Source organism: Spermophilus citellus (genome assembly GCF_964194105.1).
Source record: "Spermophilus citellus genome assembly, chromosome: 12".
NCBI classification, from domain to species: Eukaryota; Metazoa; Chordata; class Mammalia; order Rodentia; family Sciuridae; genus Spermophilus; species Spermophilus citellus.
The window spans coordinates 104,009,793-104,029,849 of NC_138198.1; the positions used below are offsets into that span (position 1 = coordinate 104,009,793).

Consider the following 20,057-nt stretch of genomic DNA (forward strand, 5'->3'; position numbering starts at 1 on the left):
AAGCCAGCCTCAGCAACTTAGTGAGACCCTAAGCAATTCAATGACACTATGTCTCCCAATACAATACAAAAAAGGGCTGGGGATGTGGCTGGGTGGTTAAGCACCCATTGGGTTTAATCCCTGGCACACACAAAAGGAAGAATTTGCTTATCAGAAGACAGAACTGATGAGTCCACCATTCACTAGCTGAGATGTTGGGGCAAGGGTGTTCAGTTTTTTTGTTGCAAAGTGGCTAACCACTTGCCTTACAGGATGAGAAAATGTCAGTGGAAAGATCTAGTCACCAGTTTGGGCAGAAGCTGAGAGGCACCCTGAATTTGAATCTCGTTTTCCTCAGCTGCTCCTATGTGACCATGGGAAAGTTATTTCAGCTATCTTCTTTAATTTCTCTACTGTGTAATGGAGATGACAGCACCAACTTCACAGGGCCATTGTCAGGATTAAATGAACCAACCAGTGCTTGGCCCGCAGTCAATAAATACTAGCTGGCATTAGACATTCAGTGGAGGTTAATTGCTTTGCGGCACATGTAGCCAGCAAGAATCTGTTCATAGACTCAGCCTTCTGTGTTTATTTCCTGGTAAATATCTTTAAATAAATATCTTCCTGCCTGTACCTTTACCCTAGACCCAAAGCCAAAGCAAGCAGAATATTCAGTCTGGCATGGGGAGAGTATCCTTCCCCAACCACCGCACCGAGGAGGAACTGGGGCAGGTCCCAGGTATTGGTCAACAGCTTCAGTGGTCACTCGGGGTGGAAGTGGGGTTCTGGGTGGCTGTTTAAAATCTACTGCCCTCCTAGGCTTGGAAGACTGTCTTGTTCTGGGTGGGGACAACCATCCCTCTCTCTCAGACTGTACAGGAGCTCCAGCAATAGTCCCTCAAAGGGGACAAAGGTAGGCCTGGGGCACCTGGGAGTGCCAGGGACCTTTCTAACAGTAAGAATTCCTGGGCCTGGCACCCACTCCATGCATGGAGCCAGACCGGGGTGGGAGAGGATGATAGAGGAGTGGGGAGGATAGGAAAAGGCAAGGGAGCATCAACGTATATTTCTCCTGCTACCCCTATTTTTAACTCAAAGGCTTTCCACTGTGGCTGGGATTCTCTCCCATAGAAGGGAGCCTCTGGAATCAGCGACCCTTTGGGGGCAGCAGTAACAAAGCTGAGACTTCCTCCTGTCATACAGATTCATTCCTCTACCTGTTCATTCCAGATTATTTATCAAAAGCAAGCATATGGTTCTTAGCCCTGACTGGACCTTGGAACCCCTAGAGGAGCTTTTTAAAAGTGCCCAGGCCTGCGACCTCCTCCTGCAGAAGTAGATTCATTAGCCTGAAGTGTGGCCCAGCCACATATTAATTTCAAAAGCTCCTTGGATGACTGGTATGCAGTCTGCGATGGAAACCACAGGTTACTTAAATGGGTATGGATGACATGGGTGAATGATAGAGGGATCTCCCACTGTCCTGGGAGCCCACCAACTGCCTGTGGGGTCAGCTCTGCAGACTCATTCCAGGTGGAAGTGTGTTACCATGTGTGAAGGCTCAAGACGTGAGAACATGTGCAAGATAGGGTGGAACTTGGAAATTATGTAATTTGGGGGTCTCTCTTTAAGAAATCCAATATCAAGAATACAGGATTAGGTATGAAAGTAAATGTGTATTAAATATGAGAAAGATGCTAAGTGTGGTGGTGTGTGCCTCTAATCCCAGCAGCTCAGGAGGCTGAGGCAGGAGGATCATAAAGTCAAAGCCAGCCTCAGCAATACAGCAAGGCCACCTCCCAAGCCTTACATGGTTTGGTTACTGCTCCTCCTGGACATGGCAAGGCCTGATGAGAGACATCTTGGATGGGAAGTTAGTTGGCAATTGTCTGACTTGGTGAACAGTATGTGACTTGTTTTCTCTTTAGAAGGGGGAAGGATCTCTGTCCTATGTTCCTCGTGGGATAATGGGAAATAGCTTTGGGGAAAGAAAAAGTTAGCTAAAAGATTTCTTCCTTTCTTTTTTTGGAGGGGGATATGAGGGATTGAACTCAGAGGCAAAGGTTTTTTCTTAATATCTCTAGTATTCAGCACCCTATTACAAGCAATTTGTGTGTGTGTGTGTGTGTGTGTGTGTGTGTGTGTGTGGGTGGTACTGGGATCAAACCCAGGGCCTCGTGTGTTAGGTGAGCTCTCTACCACTGAGCCATGTCCCTGGCAGCAATGTGCTCTAACATCTTTCTTTCAGAGCTTATAGCACTTTCCCTCTAAGGTCTGAAGGGTAGAAATTCAAGAAAAAGAAACAGGTAGGGGTATTGTCAAATTATTAAGATTAATTAAAATGTGACCTGGTACTAGTTACAAAATTAGTAAAATATAATAAGTTTATTAAATGCAAAATATATCCAATTAGAAAGTATACTAATGAGCAGTTTAAAATCAGATTGATTGGAGTCAAACTGAGCGAAATCTGTGAACTCATACCAGTAAACACCTTGACGCCCTTGGTCGAATCATCTTAACATCATCTTGCGATGTTTCGCTACTTAATTTTTTGGGTCTGTGGCATTCACAGTCCTTGTGTAAGGGGGAAAATCGTATTTGGGTTTAATTGGTGGCTTAGCAAATGTGAGCCAGGAGACTTAACCATCAGTTAACTTCTGACCATTTCCATAAATTGAAAGAGAGGGGAATAATAGCACTTAATAAATGCTGGTTACTGTTCTGATAGCTTTACATGTATTTTAATCCTAAAAAAAAAAAAGAAAAGAAAGAAAAGAAAAAGAAAAACCTCAAAGGAAAGTAATCTTATTAACCTCATTTTACACAAGAAGAAACTGGATCATGGCATAATTAAGTAACTTTGCCAAGATCACAGGTGGTGGAGGAGGCAGAATTTTAATCCAGACAGTGTGGCCACCAAATCCACACCTTGACCATGGCCATTCTCTCCTGCCACTCTCTTGCTCAGGGCAACTTAATCTCAATCCAAGTGAAGGGAACATCTGATTCAGCTTCGACTATGTGTGTAGACAGCTGTCTGTTCTGGGCAGCAGGATATTTGCTACAGAGGAGAGAAGCACAGGGTGTTAGAAGAGACCCTGGGGGACGGCGACGGATAGATGAGACAGTGTTCCTGGTAGGTGCTCTTACCCCTGACTACATATTAGAAACACTTGGAGAGATTTTTTTTTGGGGGGGGTACCCGGGATTGAACTCAAGGGGACTTGACCACTGAGCCACATCCCCAGCCCTATTTTGTATTTTATTTAGAGACAGGGCCTCCCTGAGTTGCTTAATGCCTGGTTTTGGCTGACGCTGGCTTTGAACTTGCGATCCTCCTGCCTCAGCCCCCTGAGCTGCTGGGATTACAGGCATGCACCATCACACCTGGCAACTTGGAGAGATTTTAAAAGAACACCAAGCCCAGGCCAAACATCAGACTAATTAAATTAGAATCTCTTGGACATTTCCTTCAAGCCCCTACAGCAGTGGTCACTACTAGAGCAGTGGGCCCTGAGAAACTTGTGAGAAGGCCCTCCCAGCTATACTAAGTCAGCCACCTAAGAGATTCTGATCAAACTCAAGTTTGCACAGTGACTCTCAAATAGGCATTAGAATACTCTGAGGGCTGCAGAAAATACAGCCAGACTGGAATCTGAACGGCAGGAGTTAGCAAGCAGAAGGGTGTGAGGAATGGGTACAAGCCCTTACACAGTAGATGACACTTGAGTGCCAGCTATGTGCCAGGTGCCATTTCAAGTACTAGGGATTTGGGAGGAAGCACAGTGAAGTCCCTCTCGTGGGGGCTGGCCTTCTGTGTGAGGCAGGACGGCACCTCAAGACAGTAAACAAGCAGGCACTGTCTGAGAGTGACATAGACAATGAAGAAAAATGAAGCTATGTGAGACGGAGAGGGGTGTGTGGGGGTGGCCTTTCAGACAGGGTCCTAGCCAGGGAAGGGCTCTCTGAGAAGACAGCCATGGGCAAGATGGATGCTTGTCCCACAGTATCCCTTCTTCCCATCTTACAAGCAGAATGTTAGCAGGGTATACACAATTCAGAATAAAGACTGCATTCCCCAGCCTCACTTGCAGCTATTGAAGTCATTCAGAACAACACCAGGACAAAGGGACATGCCCTGGGAATGGCAGAGCTACAGCCAAAAGGAACTTGGGTCCCATGAAACCATGGTGCAGAGATCGTATACCAGTCCTGGGTAGCAAAGGTCTGGAGAAATACATGAAATCTTGATATTTGGTTAAGGTGGTTAGCTGAATCTAATACTAATTCAATGAGGCTTTTTTGGGGGGGAGGAAGGGGGCATTGTTTGGTACTGAGGATTGAATACCAGGCGTTTTACCACTGAGCTACATCCCCAGCCCTTTTTGAGACAGGGTCTAAGTTGCTGCTGAGGCTGACCTTGAACTTGCAAACCTCCTGTATCAGCCTCCAGAACTGCTAGGATTACAGGTATGGGCCACCATGCTTAACTAATTCAGTGACTTTTAATTAAAGCTTTAAAAGGAGGAAGCAAATCACGTAGGAATCTGGAGGCAAAAGCACCCCAACAGGAAAAAATAGCAACGGTGAATGCCCCAGAAGTGGGGTCATGCTCAGAGCATCCGAGGAACAGCAAGGAAGCTGGGGTGACTGGAGTGGGAGGAGAATTTGAAAAAAGGGTGGTACTGTTGGGGAGGGGGCGTATTCAGAACATAAAAGTTTCTGTTTGAAATTGTGGTAAAAAAAAAATTGTATGTACAGAAATGTGTATAAACACATCCATTTTAAAGAATAAGGCAAACATCTGTGTACCCGCAGTATACCTTCTTCCCATTTTACAAGCTCCCTAGGCCTGTGGGCATCCTTTCCCGCCCCACAGCTACTGTTGATTTTTTGATAACCTCTCCCTAGTGTTGTTTTAGGGATGTGTCATGTACATATGCTTCCCTGAGTAAGACTGGCTGCTAATTAATTCTCCTATAGTCAAAGTTCCCTTTGCTTCACATTCTCAGCACTTTGAATGGACTGTGTCCTTCAAAATGGTTAAGGTGGTAAATTCTGTGTATTTTATAATCTATACAAAAAGGCAAGTAATGGCATCCAATTATTCCTTTATTCTGTATTGCCCTGAACACCAAGAATAAATACCTTTCCTTTATGGGACTTTTAGATACCTCTTTTGTGAGTTACCATTCAGTCTTTCACCCATTTAATATTTTGGTTCTTTTGTTTTTGTTGTTCTGGGGATTGAACCCAGGGGTACTATGCCACACAGAGTTACATTCCCAGTCCTTTTTGAGATTGTCTTATTAAGTTGACAAGGTTGGCCTTGAACTTGCGATCTTCTTGCCTTAGCCGCCCCAGTAACTGGTATTACAGACATGTGTCACCACACCTGGATGGTCCGTTTCTTAACTTACAGGAAAGATTTGTATTTTCTTATGTAGTCCTTTGAGTTGCATGAAGTATCTCCTTGGTGTCTTTTCACTCTCTGGGATCATCTGTGGATGGACACTTTTAACTTCAATGTAGACAATTTATCTTTATTGGGCCAGAGACCCAATAAAGTCCATTTCTAGTTAAACAGATGGTGAGTTTTAAATTTTATCATCTATTGAGATAATGGTAGTGTTACCCTCCTTTACCCTGACAATGGAATGTGAATTCACTCTTTTTCTACTATTAAAACTTTCACTGAATTCCAACTAACTCATGATTTTTTCCTTTTTAAACATTCCAATTTACCAACTTTTCATTTAAAATTCTTACTTCTGTGACTGCATGCTATCCTTGTTGAGTTTGGCATGAAGATTACAAGAACATCTTAAAATGAGCTGGGGGGGGGTGGTGTTTTCTTCCCCCTGTATTCAGGAATGGTGTATGTAAAATTGAGGGTTTTTTTTTTTTTAATTTTTAGTAAAAGCTCACTGAATTCAACTGAGCCTGGAGGTTTCTTGTAGGAAGAAATAGCTACTCAATTTGACTATTTAAATTTAGGTTTTCAATCCCTTCTTGAGTAAATTTAGGGCTATTTATACCTATTTTCACTGCAACTACAATTTCAAGTTTATTAGGATAAAACTACACATATCTTTGGTAGATGTCTATCTCATACTGATTTTAATATTTGTTCCTTTTTAATCAGTTCAACTGTACTAGTCTTTTCAGAGCCATTTCCAAACACTGGCTTCTTTATTGTTTTTTTTTTTTTAATTTCTTTCCTTATTTTTTCCTTTAAAAAACAAATTTTGGGTTGCTTTACCACCAACCTATATCTCCAGTCCTTTTTATAATCTTATATATGTGTGTGTGCGTATATATAATTTTTTTCTTTTGAGATGGAGTCTAAGTTGCTTAGGGCCTTAGTTGCTGAGGTTGGCTTTGAACCTGCGATCCTCCTGCCTCAGCTTCCCAAGTTGCAGGCATGTGTCACTGAGCCCAGCTGATACTTAATATGGATGTTTGTCTTATTTTCTGCCTAGTTTTCTAACACCACTGAGGTTATAAACTTCCAATACCTTAACTGCTTCCCTGTGCCTTTTGCTATGTTTTTAATTTCAACGTTTCTGCACTTTCTTGTTTTAGATGTCTTTTGTACACAGCATGTTCTTTGATATCTGATAATCTCTGTCGTATGATTGGAGCATTTAGTCCATTTTCACTTGGTGTAAAAGTGAACAACATGCAACAATACATGGGTAATGAAGGCAGAGAAAGAAACCCTAAGAAAGAATAACAGAAATGAAGATGGATGGGTTCATCTGTGGAGTGGTCACAGCTGAGGCAAGAACCATGGGTTTGAATATAAACAGTAAAAACTATCAAAACTTAAATGCAAAAAGGAAAAAGCCAGGATATCATCTGAGAACAGTTATAAAAGGTTAACATACAAATAATGGAAAAACAGGGAGAAGGCAGAAAAATATTTTAAATAATGACAATCACTCAAAATTAATGACAGACACCAAACCACAGATTCAAGAAGCTCTCAGAATGCAATTAATTCCACTAACAACAAAACTTCATTAGGCATAGCATATTCAAACTACAGAAAGTCCAAAGCAGAAGAGAAAACTGTTAAAAGAATTTAGAGGAACAAAATACCTATAGAGCAGTAAATATAAGAATAATATTGTACTTCTCTTCAGAAACCATGCAAGCAATAAGCGAGAGGAATGAAACATTTACACATCATACTGGAAGCCCTAGCTAATGAAGTTAAGAAAAAGTATATATATTGGAAAGAGAAAAAAAAACAAACAAACAAACTGTCTTTGCTTGCAAATGATATGATAATGTATGATAATGGACAAAAACCTCCTGGAACTAATAAGTGATTACAGCAAGTCTGCAGGATATGGTTGATAAGAAAATAATGGGTTTTATTTATCAGCATGAACAACTGGGATCTGAAATAAACAGATAAAAAAAATAATACTTAGGCATAAGTGTAACAAAGTGTGCTACAAGACCTATATAAGAAAAATCACAAGACTCCAATGAAAACAACCAAAGAAGGCTGGGGAAGTGGCTCAAGCGGTAGCATGTTCGCCTGGCATGCGTGTGGCCCAGGTTTGATCCTCAGCACCACATACAAACAAAGATGTTGCATCCGCCGAAAACTAAAAAATAAATATTAAAATTCTCTCTCTTTGTCTTAAAAAAAGAAAAGAAAACAATCAAAGAAGAAGAATATGAACGAAGAGATACTCCATGTTCATGGACTGCAAAAGACCATTTTTGCCAACTTGATCTGTAAAATCAACACAACTCTAACCAAAATTCAGGAAGTTATTTTGTGGCTATCAACAAACTAACTTTGTGTAAAGGCAGAGACTCAGAATAGTCAATACAAAAATGAAGAAAAAAAAGTCTAAATTCAACATTTACTATAAAATGACAGTAATCAAAAGAGTATGGTATTGGTAAAAGAACAGACCAAGAGGTCAACCAAATAGAATAGGGGGTCCAGAAATAGACCAATATAAATGCAATCAACTGATCTTTGACTGTGGAACAAAGGCAATATAGCAGAAAATAGACCTTTCAACAAATAGTACTGTTACAAGTGGACAGGCACATGCCAAAAGAAAGAAAAAAGAATCTAGGTATAGATCTTACAACTTTCATAAAAGTTAACTAGAAGTGGATTATATATCAAAATGTAAAATGCTATAAAACTCCTAGAAGACAGGTGAAAATTCAAAGGACTTTCAGTATAGCAATGAATGTTTAGGCCACTGAGGATACAACCCATGAAAGAAATAACTGATGAATTGGACATCATTAAAATTAAAAACTTCTGATAAAAATAATAATAATTAAAAAAAATTAAAAACTTCTGCTCTGCAAAGGAGACCATCATGAGTATAAGATGAGCCATAGACCGGGAAAAAAGTATTTGCTAAACACATACCTGATAAAGGACTATGAACAAACATTACAAAGAACTACCGAAACTCAGTAAGAAAACAAACTGAAAACAGCAAAAAGATCTGAATAGACACCACAGAGAAGATATACAATTGGAAAATAAGCATATGAACAGATGTTCAACATCATGTCATCACAGAATTGTGAATCAAAACAATAATACCACATGATTCAAGACAGCCAAAACCCAAAACATGAACACCATAAAATAGTGGAGAGGATGTAGAATAGAGAGAGCTCTCTTTACCAGTGGTAGAAATGCAAAATGATATATCCACTTTGGAAGATGGTTTAGCACTATTACCATATGATAGAGGAAACTTAAATGCATACTACTAATTGGAAGAAGCCAATCTGAAAATGCTACATACTGTATGAATCAATACCCTGACATTCTAGAAAAGGCAGAACTATGAAGATAACCAAAAGAACAGAGGTTTCCAGGGGTTCAGGAAGGGGAAGGATGAAAAAGTAGAACACAGGAGTCTTAGGGCAGTGACTCATCTTTGTTGTAATACGGTAATGGGTATATAAGTCTGTGAAATCCACAGAATGTACACAAGAGTGAACCCCAATGTTAAACTACAGACTTTAGTAGATAATGTGTCAATGTTGACTCATCAATTATAACAAATATGCTATATTGATACAGTATACTGTCGGTGGGAGAGGATGGCAGGGTGAAATGGGAACATGTGAAAACTCTCTGTGTTCTGTTTAATGTTGCCATGAATTTAAAAGTACTCTAAAAAAATAAAGTCTGCTACTTTTTTTAAAAAAATCAATTGTATTTTTACAAATCCAAAATGAAAGATACAATTCCATTTACAACAGCATCAAAAATAATAAAATATGTATAAATATATTTCAACAAAAGAAGCATAAACTTACACGGTAAAAACTACAAAATGTCATTAAAAGAAATTAAAGATGTAAATAACTGGGAAAACATCTTATGTTCATAAGAAGAACTATATTGCCAAAGTGAAAGTAGTTCCCAAACTGATCTACACTTGCAAAGCAATCTTCATCAGAATACCTACCAGCTTCCTCCTAGACATTTATGATTCTAAAACTCATGTGGAATTATCAGGATCTCTGAATAGCCAAAACAACCTTGAAAAGGAATAAACTTGATTTACACCTTCCAATTTCAAAACATATTACAAAGCAATGGTAATCAAGGCAGTGTGGTGCTAGCATAGGATAAATGCACAAATCAATAGAACAGAAAGGAAAGTTATGTGTTTACAGACAACTGATTTTTAACCGGGGTACAGCCAAAGCCATTTGATAGGGAAAGAACAGACTTTTCAACAATTAATACTGAGACAACTGGATAGCCACATAGAAAGGATTGAAAATGAATCATTATGCCATTTAAAGAATTTGGATCCAACTCCTAAATGTGAATTAAAACTATTAATATTCTTGGAAGAAGAAATATGGGTAAATCTTCATGATCTTAGACTTGACAATGGATTCTTAGGTAAAAACAAAATCATAAGCAACACAGGAAAGAAATGAGGCTGCATCAAAATTTAAAATGTTTGTGCTTTAAGGGACATATCAAGAAAGTGAAAAGATAATCCAGAGAAAATATTTGCCAAGCATATATCTTCAAAAGGACTTGTATCTTATTATAAAAATATTTACAATTCAATAATAAAAAGACAAATAACCTCAAAACATAAGGAAAGAATATAAATAACAGTTATTTCTTCAAAGAAAATATGCAAGTGACCAATAAGCACATAAAAAAGATGGTTAGGATCTATTAATCATCAGATATGCAAATCAAAACCTTTATCAGTTCACATTTCCAACCTATTAAAATGGTTATAGTAAATAACAGTAACAAATATTGATGAGTATTTGAAGAAATTGGAACCCTGACACATTGATGGTACAGCAACCTTGGAAAAGTCTGGAAGTTCCTCAAAATGTTAAATATGGAGTTAGCATATGACCCAGCAGTTCCCATCCTAGGTATATACCTAAAAGAAACCAAAAAATCATGTCCACACAAACACACGCACATGAATGACCACAGCAGCATCATTCAAAACAGCCAAAAGACGGGAACCACCCAAATATTTGTGCACTGCTGAATGGATGAACAAAGAATGACATATCCATACCATATCATTATTTGGCCATAAAAAGGAATAAAGGAGGCTCAGCATGGATTAACTTTGAAGCCCCAGGTCAAATGAAAGTAAATGGTGACAAAAACCATATAGGACATGATTCAATGTAATGAAATGCTCAGAAAGGCACAAGTGTAAAATATATCATGGTTACCTAGAACTGGGAGGTGCAGATGGGGGAATGGGAAGTGATTGCTTATGGGAGGGGGGTTCTTTTTATGGCGTTATAGTACTTGTTTGTAGTTCATACAACAGCATGTGGGAATGGATTCCAGTGACATCAGGTTAACCAATTCTTGTTTCAGTTACAATGCATCAAATCCAATATTTGGGTCAGGTTACTAGCATCAAGAGATTGAGATAAATACAATTTTTTTTTTGGCGTGGGGAGGGGGCAAACACTGGGGATTAAACAGAGGTGCTTGACCACTGAATGACATCCCTACTCCTTTTTTTTACTCAAGATAGGATCTTCCTAAGATCCTGAGGCAAGTCTTCAATTTGCAATCCTCCTGCCTCATCCTTTGGAGTCACTAGGATTATAAGCATGTGCCACCACATTCTGCTTCTGGCTTCAACAATTATACTCTGTAACTGAGCATGGTGTACCTGATGCAGATGAGGTGGTTCTCAATACATAATCTAGACTACATGCAGAATTTCTCCAGCCTTATATACATAGTAGGTTGGGTCCACTTAAGACTCTCAGGTTTACTAAAACATCTACTTGTACATGATCTGCACTGTGTACCCTGCACTTACTAACTGCTCTTTGCCCCTGTAAGCTGCAACAGCCTAGAAAGTGAAGGTGCTGCTTTCTTTGACTCTTCAGCACCTCTACTATCTACCCCAAATATGCACCTTCTCTCAAGCTTTCCTGTCTTGGTGAATATCTGCTGCTTGGGTATTCTGTTTTCAACATATATCAAATTTCCACAGGGAACATAAGTCAAATGCAAATGGGTATCCATTATTTCTTCATTCACAAATATTTATTGAGCATCTACTACGCACCATTTACCACATTAGAATCTGGGGTGCAATGAAATATCACCTCTGCCCTCATGGAGCTTACAATCTAACAGAGACAATATTGGTGAACCAATACATAAAATCGCAGGTGTGATAAATCCCATACAGTATATAAACAGGGTGATATGATAGAAAATATCTAAGAAACACCTACTTTTAAAATAAAATAATTAAAAGCTGGGGGTATGGCCCAGTGGTAGATTACATGCTTAGCATGTGCAATGCACCAGGTTCAATCCCCATCACTAAAACAACCAACAATAAAATAAAAATAAAATCATTAGGAAGGGCCTGGGAAGGTGGTTAAAACTGGGTCTGAAACTTGATTCCCCACTTAGCAGTTGGCCTTAGACAAATCCTTTACCCTCTTAGAATCTGTTTCCACATTTGTAAACTGGAAATAATTCCAACAAATTCTCATTACTTCTCATTTCCACAGGGTAATGAGAGCAAATCTGTCATGGCAAGGCAGTGAAGAGAATGAAAGGAAAGGCTGAGACAGAGCTAAGCAGGGAGGAAGGAGCCAACAGGCAACCGAAAGGGACAAGAGCATGCACAGCCCAGAGGAGAGCGAAGGTGAGATGGAGGACAAGGAAGGGCTGAACTTCTGGAAAGTCTGTACAAAACCCAGGGATGAGCTCCACAGGTGATCTAAGAAACTCATCACTGTCTCCTCTAAAGGACTAACCACAACTGCCTCCCAGCTGGTAAACAGCACTATTATCCTTCAACCTGTAACAGGATAAAAGCATAACAGCCCCCTTATCTCCAGGGGACGCAGCACTTATTCCTGCAGGTATTCAGTGAATTCTGGAACTTGAGTCCACTTGTTCCTAACTACTTTGGCCAGGATCTGAAAACCAGTTTCGTCTAGATTTCCATGAGTTTCCTAAAAACCATAGCTAATTAATGTCACTTCAGCTTAGTCAAAGGGCTTCTGAGGTAGGTTTGGGCCAGAATCTCAAGCCCACTACTCACTCACTATGATGTTGGTGAACTTAGTAAATCTGTTTGTCCATTTGTAAAGTGAAAAGCTATTATAAGGAATGAGACACCCTGTAGTAAAGTTAGCACACAAAACCTAATACTAGGTAAGAATTCTTGTTTTTTAAAAACTAGATAAGCCCTTTGAAGGCTTCAATTAGATCTTTTATAATTACTTTATCCCAGACATAAGAAAAACATTAAACATCTGTTGAATAGTTTGATGAAGGCCAAAATAAGAAACATATTCCATTTTGAAACAACATGCTCCTTAATTTAGGATAGTTAAGCTTCTAGAACACAGAATAAAGGAAGCTTTATAAACCATTCAGAAATGAAAAGCATTTGGGGAAATAATGAACGTACTATGCCAGTTGAGAAAATGCTACTTACACCTCTAACATGAACATAGCAATCTATTTTCTTTCTCCATAGCCACCCTTAAACACCAAGAATAAGAACTGATTGGCAACATAAAAGAATGCAAAGTGAAACGGGCAGAGCTTGGCCCTGTTTAGTTTTAGCCTTACCACTTTTCCAGTTTGGGTTGGACTGCCTTTGTCTCAGCAGATCCTACTGGCTTTAGGGAGATCAGAAAGGCCACAATGGAGCCTACAAGAGGAAAAAGAAAGCTGCTACTAAGGGCTGGCCCTAGGCACAAATTGTTTAAAAAAAAAAACAAAAAAAAACAAAGTGTAGTCTGACCAATATTTTTGCTACTGCACAGTGCAAGTAAAACTATGTGAAAAATCAGTTGGATATACATATGGAGATGTTTCTAGAACTTGTCAGATAAATTCAGTTAACCTTCCATACCCATAGGACCTGCATCAGTGGATTCAACTACACATTTGGGGGAAGCAGGACTGCATCTGTACTGAGCACATACAGGCTTTTTCTTATTATTATTTTAAAAGAAAGCATAGCTATTTATACAGCTTTTATATTACATTAGGTATTATAAATAATCTAGAGATGATTTAAAGTGTATGGGTGGATGTACACAGATTATATTAGTACAATGTCCTCTTATATAAGAGGTAACATCTGTGCTTGTTAGTACTGGGTGGGGCAGCTCTGGAAGCAGTCTTCCCAGATAATTGGGACAACTGTATATTTAAAACTGAGAAATCCTGGGAAAGTATCTTCCAATTATCCTTAGCCCAGTTCACCAGGCTCAGAAAAGCTGAGGATCTGAGTGCAGATGGCTGCATAAAGATAAATGTGTTCTTGGAAAATACACTATGCAGCCCTTCTCACACCTCCTGGTGGAGTATAAATGACAACAACTGTCTGGAAAGGTGGCATGAATCAAGAACCACAAAAATGTTCATATCCTTGACCCAGAAATCACACCTCTAGGAATTTATCCTAAGAAATAATTTATGCACAAATCTAAAATGTCCCATGGGGAAAGATTTTATGAATTGTGATAGAGCCACACAATGGAATATCATGGACTTAATAATGGTTGACAGAGTTTTTAATGACAAGGAAGAATGCCTATAGATTGAGGGAAAAAACAAGGTACAAATTATATATAAAAATGCAGAAGCAGCAAAGAGTCTGGCAAGAAATATGCAAAAATATTTAATGTGAATCTCTTCTCTCTGGTGATGGACTTAGGGGCAACTTTTGTTGTTCTTTTCTGTACCGTCTACATTTCTACAATGAGCATATACCACTGACATAAACAAGAATAAAAAATCAGTGAACCAGACAATCATTAAAGAAGAATGGGCAAATATTTTAATAAAACTTTATTTGTTTTTTCTAGAAATTGCAGTGTGGTTCCTAACAAAAAAAGGGGGGGGGAGGGAAAGTGGGAGTCATACAAACCAGTCATTTATTTGATAGGAGGCATGAGACTCTTAAAAAGCAGAATTCTTAAATTCTTTTCTATAAGTTTCATTGTACCCATGTAGAACTGTAGCAGAACAGATGGGAATTAGGTGGAACCATCAATCACCCATTAAAATGACACTACCAAGCTCTCACATCACATGAACCCAGTGCCACTAAGTCCAATGTCACCCTTAAGTTATAATGGGGTACTACTTTACATTTTCTAAGGTGAAAACAACTAGGAAAAAAATTCATTATTATATTCCAAAGAACTAGAAATAATTGGAAACAATTACTTTTTACCCAATGAAGGCTGGGGAGAAAAGAATACCTGACAACTAAACCAATGCTCTGTAAAAACCTTAATAGTTAAAAGCACAAATGTAACTTTTCTGGCAAAAGAAGAAAGGAGGTTATTAGACGGTGAGTGTCTAGGATTGGTTTGAAGGTATATCAAAGTCAAAATAGTTTCTGTTCAACTTTATTTAAAATTCAAAATCTTACCTTTCTTATTTCTTAATACTATCCTAAAGAACCTTGCTTTAAACCAGGAGTTATGGATCAACTGAATTACACTTGCTATCTGCTATCTCTTACCTACATATTGTATTTTTATCCTGGAACATGTTATCAGATAGATGCCACATAACCTGAATTCATCACAACTGTTTCATTTGGCCTTTACATTTATTGTAGAACAGATGCCAAGTATTTATAACTTCAGGGCAGAAATGGAATAAGATCCTAAAATGGATCCCCTAGGGGTGAGAAAGTGGGTGAGTGTAAGTGGCTCTAGGCGAGCAGCTACAGTCAGCACCAGATATTCTGCAGGACGTACCAAAGCAAGAGAAGCCTTTCCTATTTCTAAGTGAAGAAAGGTAAAAATACAAGTTGGTTAAAAGACTATAAAAGTAGTAATTACAGCTCCTTTCCTTAAACAAGATACTCCAAATAATGACTGACTGGCTGACTTCTAAGTAACAGCTTTTTATTCCATTATACTTTGTTAAGAAGAATCTGGGTTAGCAAAATACACTGCTATCAGGATCTTTGTAAAAATAATTAAAGTGACCATATTAAATCAAGGGTAATAGCTTAGAAACCATGTTGTTGTCATAGTGCCAAAAGCACACCGAAAAGTATCTTCAAAGACATCTACAAAAGGTAAGCCCAACATTAAAAACTTAAAAGTATATTTTTAAAAGTGTTAGTTGCCTGAGGTAAAATAAAAATTTATACATAAGTTCAGTGTAAAGCACCAAAAATGAACACTAAAACTGTTCACATAAAACAGTAACAAGGAAACATCACGACTACAAAAGGAGAGGTTATCAGTTACAAGAACCAAGTAAAGTAACTAATTTCTATTAATATTTTCATTACTTTATAAAACTTTGCTGATTCAACTGGGAGAAAAGGAGTCTCCGAGAATCTAAAGGGTCACAAAATGATAACAAATATGCATTATTTCTTTGTTAACAAATTATACCACACAAATCAAGTTACTTTTTCTGATTACAGAGTTAACAGAAATTGCATCTGTACTTACAGCAGCAACACGAAATCCTACCAAGAAGTAGTTCTCTGTATATGGACCAAAAATAAGACTGTAGTCTGGACTGAAATCTAACAGTTAAAAGATCAAACTGGCAACTATGGTGCAACTAGTGCTCCAAGAGTCAGGGCTGACTTTGCTTTTCCATGTCTTTAACATGCAGCCCACACAAAAGGGATACTACATTAAATAAGTGGATGACGGAGCCAAAGAAGGTATAATGTGGAAAATCACACATTACAGAACACGAAAAGGGGCAACAAATGCCATGAAAACTTGAGAGAGCATCAAAACCCAAGCAGGGAGCTCCCTGGAGTCGCACCAATTCTGAAGCAAGGTGTCCTCGTTAAACTGCAAGTGGACAGCCCTCCTCTGGGCACCTCTGCTTGAGAAGGAGACTCGTCAGACTAGCTATGAAAAGTGAACACAGCCTAGGAGAGAAAACTCAACGTAAGAAAATGCTAGCTTCTAGATAATTTAAGAAGCCAAATGAAATAAAGTATAAAACTTGGATAAAAATGTTTCTCTACAAGGAAAACCCAGTTTATGAGTGGTTTAAAATCAAACAAATGATAGGGGAGTGGTTTGCAAAGTGGACCCAGTAAAGCTAGAGGGGTGGAGTGTTTCTGGGTACCATGGAGTGAGACATGAAGTGGGCTTCATGCCCCTCTCCCAAACCCTTCCTCACTGTTCAGTTCAAACATTTCTCATTTTGTTTCATCTTTGTGGTTTAAAGAAAGACTGAAAAAAAGGAAAAAGAAATTAATAATGTCCCCTTTCCTTGCTATTGTCTTTTCCTTTTGAAAATCATTCCATGAGACAGAAATTACACTGGCAAAAAATATGACTGAAGACCTAAAACAACTTCTATGTCACTGCCCCTAAAATGTGAACAGTTTCAACAGTGATTTGTATATTTTACTATAAAATCAATGAGCAAATTAAATTCTTAGAGAGAGACTAAATTTTGTTCTTTCCACCTTCCCTAAATCTGTCCTTCCACTCCTATCAACATTTCTAGACATTGGAAAGAAAATTTGAACAAACTTCCTAGCCACACCTTACCTCAAAAATACTTCATTCAAAGGCTGCATAGAATTTTTTAAGAAGGCAAGCCTTAAATTTATAGAAAACTCTAGAATGAGAATGTACAGTTACCAAAAACAACACATCATGTCAGGGCAGAATCTGCATAGTGTTCTTAGACATAATCACTAATAAAGAGCAGCCAAATCCTAGAACTTCCTCTGCATTCATGAGCAAACAGTATCAAAATATAAATGACAACCAGGGAAAAAAGAACACCACAAAGGCCATTTTTCTTTGATGGAATCATGAAGAGTGAAAGAATAGAGAAACTCAAGCTTTGGCCACTTATCAAAATTTCATTACTGCAACAAAAAAATAAATCTCCATGGAAAAGACTCATTTAGCAAACATGACTTCTTTCCATATATTTTTTCTTTCACATTGGATTAAACAGAAGTTGCTGTGATTTTAGAATCAGTGATTACATCTTTTTTAATTAGAAAGGTTTAAATATTTACATAATTTTTATTGCTGTTTATTATACTCGCCCCCCCCCCCAAAAAAAACACCTTAAAACTGCCTTGTAGAATCCATCCAGTAATGTATGAATTTGAAATCCACTGCTCAAGAAGACACTGTTATGGCTGAAATGTATCTGATGCTCAACATGAATACGAAAAGTCCTTGTGTGTCATTTGGTTCTTGCTTCAGTCATCTGGGTTCATCTCTCAGAAAGCAAAAGAATCCATTTGACGTTTCAATAAATATCAAATTGCCAAAAAAATAGCATCCATGGACCAGAGATCCAAGAAAGAGCAGTTTTGATGAATGATTCCCAGAATCAAATGAGTCCGCCTTTAGTCCAATGAGATGATGTCAGGAATGTTACTTCCACTGCTGGTTATGACCCCTGTCTCACTTCTGCTGCTGGATGAACTAACATGAGTACTGCTTTCATGGGGGCTGGTGGTGGTGACGGACGTACTGCTTGCTGTTAAGGGTGAGGTGAGACTATCCAAAAACATAGGAGGACAGTACTGCTTGAAACAAACAATGATGCCGATGAGGAAGAGGCTACATTGGTTTTAAATAAAGAGACTAGAAACTGTTAGATATGCACAAGTGATAGTCACATATTTAAATTGCCCTTGAATTTAAAGATACCTTTAAACTTCACATCTTTGGGTGGAAGATGGCCTGAATTTAGCTAGCTAGTTTACATTCTTCAGTGAATGCATCATATTCCTGATTCTCTCAAATCAAGAACATGTGAAACGTGTTTGTTGACCGAATACAGAGGTAAAAGAACAAGTAATGTCAACAATAACTGAAATCACTTAGTATTAAATATTGGCCCCACAATTATGATTCATTCTTAATTGGTCACTAAGTATATTTAGACAAGGTTTAAACCACAATATAAAAGGCTGATAAGCACTTATTTTTCAAGCAAAAGTGCTAATAAAAAGCTCAACCATTTTCCAAAATTCAGTATCAAACAGACCCTTTATGAGTAAGAGTGAATATTAAGAGTGAGCAGCAGAATGATGGGGCTGGACTCCTCTGTACATACACATAGAACACTACTTGTGTAATAAAAATGCCAACATTCATTCTAAAATGGAGACTACAAGGAATGCTCAGGCAGGAAATCATATAATCACAAAACTTTGGAATGCATCTTAATGAAGATCTAATCTAATCTTAAAATGCTTGCTTGACATTCCTCACCAGTGTTCATATTTCAAGTCACCTTACCATACAGGCTGCTAATTACCCCCAAAGACAAATCTAAAGTGTGAAAGTCTATAATACTGACCAAGAGGAATGGAGAGAAACAAGGGATAAACATTTAAATGATCATAGTAGAATATGTTATAAGAGAAACAACCATAGTGACTTTAACAAAATAATTAGCAACTCACTGTCCTAAGTGGGTCTGGATACAGACTGAAAAGTTAGTAAGGATATCTGATTGGTATTATATATTCTATATATCATTCAATTCATTCTTAGAACCACTAACTTATGAAATGGTCATTTAAAACTGAAATTGTTTAGACTCCATGACCTTCAAAGCCCATAAATAAAATGGGAATAACAGCACCAAGTTTAGGCTGTCTTTCAACAGAGAAAGTTATTTAATGTTTTGGATGGAAAATTCTTGATATATTAATAAAGTGAATGCCACACACAAAGAGATTCAAGGGACGTTATAAGGGGGAGAAAGTAATTGTACTCCCTCGCCTTGAATTTTTATACTCCAATTGTAACCATTTTACTTCTAACCCTTATCTATATATCTACATAAAGACAATAGATAGTAAGGGGCAATATGGAACTAAAGCAGGAAAACCTAAGGATTCTATAGTAAATGGAAGGCACAATCTCATTCATCTACCAACTTATGTAATCAGCCTGACACTCACCAAGGCAAACAGAACTATGAAATAATAATCTCAGGCTCTAATATAATTTTTTCTAAAGGACTTCACAAAAATTGGTAACCTTTAAGTCTGAAAAATCCATATCCTAGAAAAATAGATATCCTTGCTATAGAATCTATTAAATCAACTAAAGATGATAAGAAATTCCTCAGTCTGTTCATTATTTGGGGTCCAAGTTTCCAGTGCTGTTTGTGTTTAGATTAATAAATGATAGGAGGCTCGTAACAGACCTGCAGTTAGTTGATGCTGAGCAACCCATGAAGTAGGGGTCTATGGTTCATCCTTTGCCCCACTACTCATTATACCTGCTCTCAAAGTCTCTTTCTGGCTGTTTTCTTTCCCTATTTTTCCTCTGCTAGAGCTCTAAGCATGTGAATGGAATCCATGCTCACTGCACAGTCTGACAGAAATGCTTATCTTTAAGAGAAAATAGGCAATCACACCTTTTCACTGAGGTATTCCTAATGTCTGATGGTTTTCCTTCAAACAATGGAGAATTAAGTTGGCAAGTCAAGTCTATTTAACAAGCTTTAGCTGTTATTTATGTATATAGTAAGTTTCTGTTTTGGGGAACTGGAGACTGAACCCTGGGGCACT

At 38.1% G+C, this 20,057-nt stretch overlaps 1 protein-coding gene across 14 annotated transcripts in view; it reads right to left on the bottom strand.

Moving 5' to 3' along the window:
• Positions 1–5,140: 5,140 nt before the first annotated feature.
• The window catches only part of PIAS2 (protein inhibitor of activated STAT 2), a 100,929-nt gene continuing 86,012 nt past the window's right edge, over positions 5,141–20,057 (bottom strand). For 3 of the 14 annotated variants that reach the window (XR_014018284.1, XM_081263080.1, XM_081263088.1), the window contains one exon: positions 11,719–13,196. Coding sequence is in view for 7 of the 14 variants with exons in the window: in XM_081263088.1 (XP_081119214.1) it covers positions 13,176–13,196 (21 nt within the window). In the remaining 7 variants the exon portion in view is untranslated. Of the gene's footprint in view, positions 5,487–9,220; positions 10,416–11,718; positions 13,197–13,254; positions 18,088–20,057 lie in introns of those variants that run through there. The other 11 variants (XM_081263085.1, XM_081263078.1, XR_014018283.1 and 8 more) reach the window with 10 other exon arrangements.